The 9,350-nt window shown below is 40.2% G+C and overlaps 1 protein-coding gene across 1 annotated transcript; it reads right to left on the minus strand.

Annotated features, from left to right (window-relative positions):
• Window positions 1–2,382: 2,382 nt before the first annotated feature.
• odad3 (outer dynein arm docking complex subunit 3) lies at window positions 2,383–9,072 on the minus strand. The gene is made up of 13 exons (XM_071537347.1): window positions 8,994–9,072; window positions 8,311–8,432; window positions 8,048–8,125; window positions 7,751–7,942; window positions 7,438–7,539; window positions 6,308–6,433; window positions 5,978–6,100; window positions 5,352–5,501; window positions 5,016–5,176; window positions 4,333–4,489; window positions 3,861–4,010; window positions 2,792–2,876; window positions 2,383–2,696 (listed from the first exon to the last, which is right to left on the minus strand). The coding sequence occupies exons 1-13, from the start codon at window positions 9,070–9,072 to the stop codon at window positions 2,569–2,571; spliced, it is 1,653 nt and encodes a 550-aa protein (XP_071393448.1). The 3' UTR covers window positions 2,383–2,568.
• Window positions 9,073–9,350: the final 278 nt, after the last annotated feature.

Consider the following 9,350-nt stretch of genomic DNA (forward strand, 5'->3'; position numbering starts at 1 on the left):
GTAAAAGTAGCAATACAACAATGTAAAGATACTCCATTACAAGTAAAAGTCCTGCATTCAAAATCTTAAAGTACATTAAATATTGGCAGCAAAATGTACTTAGAGTATCAAAGTAAACATACTCATTATGCAAACTGTCCCCATTTAGAGATTTATATTTTTCATAAATTATTGGAATATTAATACTGATTTATTGACATACATGTACATGTAAGCAGCATTTTAAAGTTGTCAACATGAAGCTAATCTTAACAATTTAGCTATACATTTGGGTAGTCTAATCTATAACAATGCTATTTTATAGTTATTTTATAAAGATGATCAAATGTTTTAAATATAAAATATTGATCTGAAAAGTAATTAGTAACTATAGCTGTGAAATAAATGTAATGGAGTAAAAAGTATAATATTCCCCTCTAAAATGTAGTGGAGTACAAAGTAGCATACAATGGAAATACTCAAGTAAAGTACAAGTACCTCAAAATTGTACTTAAGTACAATTACAATTTACAATTTCACATTTGGCAGACGCTTTTATCCAAAGCGACTTACACATGAGATTTGCATACAACACAAGCAAGTTTCTAGATAGGAGAGAACAACGAGAGTAAGTGCTATAGAACTAAGTTCTGGTCCAACAGGACAAAGGTGCTACGAGACAGTGCAACAAGCTAAGTTCTGGTCCAACAGGACATAGGTGCTACGAGGGAGTGCTACAAGGTAGTGCTATGAGGTAATGCGTAGAGTGCATCAAATTTTTTTTTTTTTTTTTTTTATTTTATGAAAGGAGGGTAAGTACAGTACTTGAGTAAATATACTTAGTTACTTTGCACCACTGAAACCACATAACAGTCAAACCCTAACATATACTACAAATTGATGTCATCAGGATTGTGAATGTGTATTAATAAGCCTAAAAAGGTGGGAAAACTCTCCACCACGTCCCTGCAGACAGCAGAACTTTAAGAATGAATGACATACATCGCACAGCAGATTATATTACAACCCCAACTGCTCTCCTTTTCACCTTGTACTGAAAGACTGAAACATCAGGGTCCACTCCTTCCTATGACACATTTTTCTTTTACACACTTGCACACGCACGCACACACACACACACACACACACACACACACACACACACACACTGTACAAGGAACACATACTCCCTATGATTCAGTGAGTCAGTTCAAAAAAGCTTTTGTTCACACCAATCAGCTGTCTGTCCGGTTACATAAGTCATTCAATCCCTGCTGCAGTGACCATGTGCAAGGAAGAGAAACAAAGACAGAAAAACAGACAGAGAAAGAATACCACTGACTAGTACCTCTGATATTATGGTATGAAGGATTATTGTTCTGCCAACAACCTGACAACACCAAGAGCTGACTGTAAAAACTACTAAGCATTTGTGAAAAGAAAGCCAGAATAAACTTTAAGTTACATAACAGAAATAGTTCAATATTGGCCTCACTTGTCAAATATGTAAAGGAGATATTTTTAAAGCAGGCCTACATAATAATAACATCAACTGTAAATGACAAAGTTGGCTATTGAGTTATAAAAAAACATTTGGCATGCATGATTCATTTATGAAAGAAATATATTCTAACAAAGCAGTAGTATCTTTCAACCAAACATTGATATATGATGCCAAATGTCGAGACAATTATTTGTCTTTATGTTTTTTAACTTGCTAGCTAAACTTTAGTTTGATAACAGGATCAGGCATCGACTCATGCCTAGAATAGACAATCTTATCTCCCTGCCACTATTTGCAAACTGCCAGTCTGAGCTATTATTGATGTGATTCACCAATGAATAAAGGCTGGAGTTGTTACAGAATATATTAAACCATAGAGAACAATGGTACCGGTTTTCTGTGAACTGCAGGCTATAGTGCATAATATCTGTAAGATGACCCCATTATATTCACAATAGATGGGTTTTGATCAGAGAGACAATGGCAGAGAAAACCCTTTGGGCACAGGTGACCTGTTTCTCCTGCTTTGATCTATTCTGGGTCAAAATGGACAAAGTATCATCAAAATGTGGGACAAAAATTGTTTTGATTTGTTTTTTTAATGGCTTGTGATTTTCCCATGAGGGAGAGTGAAAGAGAAAAGGCGAAACAACTGTTGACGCAACAGTGAAACATGGCAGAGAACATTTCTGTTGTCAAAACAGACCCACTTAAACATACAAGTAACCAGTTTCAAAAGCACACAGAGAGAGCTGTTGATAAATATTCCCGAAGAATTGTAATAGTAGCCATAGTAAAATTGTGTACTTCTTTCAGCATGTTTATACATTTATTTTCATTTGTATTTTCAGTCTTACAATATAGAATTACTTGTAGCTACTGCTAAGCTAACATAGTGATCAATAATATATAATAGATAATAGATTTGATACAGTTGAAATAGCTAAAATAGCAATATGAAGTGTTGGAAGATCTCAAGTCCCTAGAGGCTCTTTGTCCTCTAGTGCTGGAGCCTGTTTCACATTCAAACCAAGTTTAGGTGCAGTATGTTTTATCTTCTGGACCCTGGAACCTCTAGTTTTGGTTCAGAACTTGCCCTTCTTCTTCTTCCAGGGTTTTCTCTTGGTCTTGGAATCAATGATGAGCTGAGACTGACGCTTCAGCGCCTCCCGTGAGATGATGTCAGCCTCGTCCTCTTCACTCTCGTCTTCCTCTGAGATGGAGAGAAGAAGTGATAGTTTGAAACTGAGAAAGATTTACACAGTTGTGTGTGTGTGTGTGTGTGTGTGTGTGTGGCTCCCAACTCACCGTCGAAGAGGTCCAGCCTTTGGTCCTCGGGCAGTTTGATGCGGGTATTATAATCTGGGAGTTTCCCCTCGATCCTGGCATAGAACTGCTCAGATGACACAGACACATTCACACATGCACATAGACAACAGTCAACGGCCACCGACTCCCACCAGGACAAAGATTTTTTAAAATAAAAATAACGTATGAATCTAACTTTTTGAACTACCAGAGACTAGTTTCCCTGTTTCCACAGGAATGTTGTGGGCAAGTATACAACTAAAAATCACTGTGCACTGAGTTAAACTCATATTTCACTTTTTTGAAATTTTTAAATTTATGAATGTACAGACCCTATAATAAAAGCCACTAACACCTTTTTATTATTCTATATTATTACTAAAAGGTCATTAGGATAATACTAGTCACTTACTGTCACTATAGTGCATGCTGAAGTGTTAGCATAGAGCACCAGGGAGACAAGGTGATTTTGGTGTCTATGTTCTCATCACTTAACGGTTAAGATGATAAACTCAGTGTATTCCTTCAAGGCAGAGGTGCGAGCCATTTGGTCAGGACAGCCAAGGAATTTGCCGGTCAAGCAAGGCTTGACTGATTTTCACATTAATATCAGAACAGAGTTACGTCAACTACAGAGATTATGCCTTCCAAAAATGGATCTGAGATTAAAGTGGTCAATGTCATTAGTAAATGACAGACCCTGTTACGTCATAACATTTTTCCTATGGTACACCGTGATACGGTATGTTCTCAAACAGAGAAGGTGCTGCCGAGCGTTAGTTAATCAAGAGCAAACATTTCAGGTGGCTCTAATGGCTGGCTTTCCATTCAGCTGGGACAGATAAGCTACACAAGCACGACAGCATGGCTGAATATGTATGTAGGGATAAGCTTACTGTACAATGTACAGTAGACTTAAACAGGACCCCCAACAGGTGAAAAGATGCTTCATATCCATATGCAAAACTGTCTTTGATATGCTAAACCTAAATGTAAACCATATTTCAAACCACAGTGGCACTGGCTGAATTTTCATATCAACCAGCAGCCAAGTTAATCCTGGTCTCACCTCCTCTTCCTCCATCTCCTTCATAACAGCAGCCAGATCTTTTCCCTGCAGCTCCTCCTGCAGCAGCTGCATCTTCAGCTCACACTGGACCAGCAGCTCCACCACAAACTCGTCTGAGCTGGGAGACAGCTGGGCCACCGAGCCTTCACTCTGGTGGGACAAGAAGGGTTGAACTGGAGGATAGTTTGAGGAATTAATTTAGATGTGGTGTGTGGGTGGACTGATGGATGGATAACTGTCACCAGCTTTTTTGAGATGTTGTGCAGATGTTATACTACAGAGCCAAATATAATGATTTCCCTTTGGTTCATAAACATTCATATATTATGTGCAGAAAAAGGGAAAGTTCTTCAATGCCAGATATGAACATTGTTATAATAACAAGTGACCACTGAAGACAAAAGAGTTGCTTTTCACTTGGTAAATCATCAGTTGGACAATTTATAGTCATGATCTTGAGGACGTTTTCTACCAGTGTGATGTGTTGCAGTTTGTCAGCTAGGTGCTCCACTCCAGCACGGACAGTACTGAGGGTTTTAATGAGCCAATCCAGGCGCTCTTTGGCTGAATCACACCTCTGCTGCTCAGCCCGCAGGTGCTGCTCACACTCCTCCAGCATCTGCTGCCCACTATTAAAACCATAGCGGAAGGACGGAGAAAGACAGAAAAAATATCATACAGTTGCAAAAAAGATCATCAAGCCTCTTCGAAACTGAGTGCCTGTTTAAATTAGTTTGGCCTCTCTCTCTCTCTCTTTGACCATTTTGAATGAGGTGAGTGACAAATTGGTTGGTAATCCTAGCAGGAGGGCTTTAACTGCTGTAATTATGAGTTTCCTAACTTTGATTTTTGAGATAAGATAGGATGGGCAGTTAGGGGTTGGGTTGCTCCCTAGCACATACAGCAGGGTTTGGGCAATTCACGATGAATTCAATACACACTGGTAGTGGATTTTCTTAAAAATTTGAAAATTGATGTAATTTTATAATGAAATAGTTCATGCAGATGCCTACAGGGAAATTGTACAGAATTAATAATCTATCATTAGTTAGTGGATAGTAGTTTCAATTTATGTTTTGAAATGATTGAAGTGAAAGACCCAATCACGCTACCCAGAGCAGCTTGATACCACTAGTACTGTCTGTGCTGTCTCACCTGGAGAGTTTAGCCTCCCCAGAATATTTCATATCCTGGAACTGTTGGTTCAGGAGTTCCTTCTCCTCCTTCAGCTGCAACAGGATCCTCTCGTTCTCCACCTTCAGCTCCTCCAGGTGTTTGTGTGTCTCCCCCTGAGAGATGAAGCGCTCCGCTATTTCCTACACACATAACACATTAAAACACTTATGCATATGTGCACATTGGTAGTACACGCATTAAGACAACCATGTACAGTATGTGTGTATGGATGAGTCACAAATACGAAACTACTTACACATATCAAAAAATAACTTGGTGATGTCCAGTTGTGTTCTTCTCTTTTCATGCGCGTACCTGTATATTGGTGACTCCAGTGGCCTCCTTAATGCGTCGGAAGGCTTCCTCAAAAGTGGAGATGGTCTTCTCCTCTTCACCTCCCATCCTGGTGGTGCTGCGCTGAGCCTCGCTGCTCAGCTCATCCGGCTGCATAGGCACTCTCTGGGCCTGGAGGTAGTAGAGGTTACAACCACTCAGCGCTCCAAACTCAATTATTCATTATTCATTTTCACGCCACAGAATTTCCCTGTTCTGAATCAAGCTTTATTCTCACCAAAGAGACTTGAAAGCTAGTTTGATATCAACAAGTAGCCTCTTATACGGGTCATGTCTGTTGATATTGTTCAACTGTTTGTATTCAAATTATATACTAACCAAATAGTAATAGAGGTAAAGCTTTTGTATATGATAGATTGGCACGATTGTTGGAATTGTGATTCATCTCTGGTCTCTAGTTGGACTAGCACAGCATTTTATACTGTATATATGTTCAGTTACAAGTGCAGAGGGCCAAGTAAGAATGATTGATTAGTAATCAACACCACTGAAATAAAACCATACAGCACCTGCTACATGTATATAGCAGGTACTGCATGGTTATTATATTAAGGTATACACATAGTATACCGCCATGTGTAACTCACCCTTCTATCGACTTTTTCGGTCTGGGCCTTGCGCTCCTCAACCTGTTTCCTATAGCAGGCTATGACGCGCTCTCTCTCCTTGCGCTCCTTGTAGAGCAACTCCTCCTGCTGCTGTAACTCTGCCTGGAAGGAGCAAGAAAGGAGGGATGGGGAGGGAGAGAGAGCGCGAGACAGTGAGACAGAGTGTTAGTATGATAGCAATGTGTAAGTGAAGAGCATGTTCAAGGATAATAAAGTAATAATGGATATCAGTAATGATGATGACAATAATGACAAGGGCAGTCATCCTTGCTAGTACTAATGTAGATGGTGGAGGAGGTTCTGTGTCACCTTGGCAGCGTCTTTAGAGAGCTGGGCGTCATTGTTCATGACCTGTAGGTTGTGAAGCTCCTCTCTGTGCTTCAGGATGTCTGCTTCCAGATAGTCCAGCTGGCCCTGGAAGGACAGACTCTCCTCCTGACAGGGTGAGAGTGGAAGAGTGAGAGAAAGAAAGAGAAGGACAGGAAAGACAGAGGGAAGAGAGAGAGAGGAGGAAAGGGTGTGAGAAAGGGCAAAGGATTCTGTAGTCTTAGAAGGATTGTCACAGCACTATGGCCCTGAGCATTACACTTCTTTTTATTGGCTGTTGTGATCTAGAAATTGAATCTTATTCTATGGTTTCACCGGATAATAGCATCAGCTGAATGCCTAAAATGTAAAATTTAACTGTAAAGATGTCAAAGGCAGCTGATGGTTTGGCATTGTCCATGACTATGATAAAGTTTCCTAAATACAGGAAAAAAAAGGCTGATAAGCCCCCCCCTATGCAAAAAAAATATAGTGAGTCTGGGACAGGAACTACCAGTGTGGAAGCCTCACTCGCAGTTCACATACCACCAGGTACAGAGTCCCATATCACAGGTACAACACAGTCTCATAGCACAGGCAATTACACTGTGGAGCACTCGAGAGCAATGGAGAATATCCATTGTTTCTCTGCATAATACCCAGTGAGAATGATTACAGACTGTGTACAAAACATTTAAGGTGCGCAAGCACTTCAGCTCTCATGTGGGTGTGTAATGTAATGAGCAGTTGAATCATTGAACTTGTGATCGACCTGTTGATAAATACTGATAAATAATATGGACTGTGACCAAATTTGTAGTTCTTTCATCTGTAATCTCTATATTGAAAAAGGCTGTATAAAGTGTTGAGAATCTATATATAGAGTGCTATAACAGCTCAGCACAATGAGCGAATGATGCCATGGAAAAATAAAGAGGTGACACAATCCATCATGGGAGACAGTGCCAAGAGAGCTTGTGGCAATGTCCACTACAAATGAAGTTCAGTTCAGTTCACCTAAGTTCAGTTCTGCACAATTCAGCTCAAGTGAATTTAATTTGATTCAAACATCTGACAATTGCACAAAATATTACCTAGAGACTAAAAAGCAAACGTTTGTATGTTGGACTTACCTGCAGGTGGTTTTTGAGTTTGAGATAACCTCTCATGATGTGCTCAGCCTCCTGGCACTTTAACTGGGTCTTCTCCAGATTGTTCTCCAGCACCCGCAGGTTCTGAAGAGACACACACACACACACACACACACACACACACACACACACACACAGTTTTGTTTACAGAGCTGTTTATCTCTGTATGTGTGTGCTCACATGCTAGAAAATGAATGAGTGTATTTCATCAGGACTGGACACTGGGTAGAAAAGTTGTGGTTATCATGGTTTGCACATCCCTACAGGCATCTACATGCGCCTGACAGTTGAATACCCGGGCATCTTCTGCTCTTTTCTGACTGCGAACGTCAGCAGACTGTGTTATGCTGCTGCCCTCTGGCTTCAGTCTCTGGTACTGCATCTGCAGCTCCTCCAACTGCTGCCTGTGGGTCTGGGTAGTGTGTTTCAGGGCGTTGAGACGCTTCATCTTGATCAGCACCTTCTGGTCCAGCGCTGTGAGGGCCGCCTGAGAGACAGTAAGCGAGTGTGTGTGAAAGACAGACAGACAGACATATATATATGTATAGACGTAGAGAGAGGCTTATAGCCATGCTTGTGTGGTTGCTTTTACCTTCCCGGACATGTTGCGGTAGGCATCCTTCTCCAGGCCTCTGTTATGAAAGGCTTCTTTGATGACATGTTCATCGCCCTAGTAGACATGAGACCAAAACACACATTTTTCTTGAAGTGAACAAGACTGTCACTGCAAAAAAAAAACAGTCAGGCTTGATCAGATTTACTGTTTAGTTGAATGAGACAGGTGATAACGGAGAACACTAGACAATAAATAAACAATCGAGCTGGGAAGGGGACTGCACTTTTAAAAACACTTACAGCAAGAGTTTCTGCAAACTTCCTGTGCAGTCTCTTGTTGTCCTGCCTCAGCTGAAGGATGCTCTCTCTGTTCTTCTTGATGGTGGACTGAGAGCTCTCATAGTACGCCGTTCTGTCGCCCTCTGGTGGATACATTCGTCGTTACACCACCAATTATATAGGACAAATGTTTTGTTATTTTTATTTGGCATAGAAAGACATCCTAGGCCTCGGTAGTCCCTAGGTCTCTTCCTGCCCATATTTATTAGCCAATATACAAAAATACTGGTATAAATGCCATTTCGTTGATGGTAGATTTAAACAGTTTATGTTGGATTTCTGTTTGTTATCTGTCCCTAAGGTCAGAACTGAATTAGACATGAGTGCCTTAAGCTCGCTCTTCACTCTTCACAAGCAAAATCATTTATGAGACTCTGACTGTATCATGCTTTTGTACACTTTTCTTTGCTGTTGTTTATGCTGTTTTCTTGGTCAGGTCTCCTTCGTAAAGAAGATTCTTAAACAAAATAAACGTTAAAAAAATTAACATTGTTTATTGTAGCTATTGATTAATCTTATATCGATAAAACTGATAACTAAAAGTAGCCTAAACCTGATTTGCTAGCTAACCTAGCTAAGATCAGCAAAGACCTCGCTCCCTGCAGACAGTGACGGTCAGGCTGTGTAGTTTCAGACAAACTTACCGAGTAGTTGAATTTTTCGCTGCATTTCATTTATTTGGTCATGTAGGGGCGGTTTCATCGCATCGGCACTGAATGCCATTTTCTATCTGTCTATTATTTCAAGCACAGATATCAAAGAAATATTAAATTGTCCACATTCAGTGTTGGTCTTAACCCAACGAAAGACCTGTGACGAAATCCTGATGTTGCCTAGCAACAGTACACTTTTCACCAAATCGAGGCTCAAAGTTTCAAATGAACTGTCTCGGTGTCTAAATTCATTTACAGCTATTGATTAAAGAAATGTAACTTCAATCCCTTGCTACTTACCGTTTCATTACATTTTATGACTTAATGAGTAGGGTAAAATGGTAAATC

The sequence above is a fragment of the Centroberyx affinis genome, unplaced genomic scaffold, assembly GCF_046629955.1.
Source record: "Centroberyx affinis isolate AG114_WGS23_722 - 3 ecotype Tasmania unplaced genomic scaffold, CSIRO-AGI_Caff_v1 ptg003019l_1, whole genome shotgun sequence".
NCBI classification, from domain to species: domain Eukaryota; kingdom Metazoa; phylum Chordata; class Actinopteri; order Beryciformes; family Berycidae; genus Centroberyx; species Centroberyx affinis.

Excerpts from the sequence above, each read along its gene's own strand:
- odad3 (XM_071537347.1), bottom strand. The coding sequence starts at position 9,072 with ATGGCATTCAGTGCCGATGCGATGAAACCGCCCCTACATGACCAAATA. Across the intron at positions 7,943-8,047 it reads ACCGCAACATGTCCGGGAAG|GCGGCCCTCACAGCGCTGGA; the intron begins GTAAAAGCAACC and ends ACTGTCTCTCAG. Across the intron at positions 7,540-7,750 it reads AAAGAGCAGAAGATGCCCGG|AACCTGCGGGTGCTGGAGAA; the intron begins GTATTCAACTGT and ends GTGTCTCTTCAG.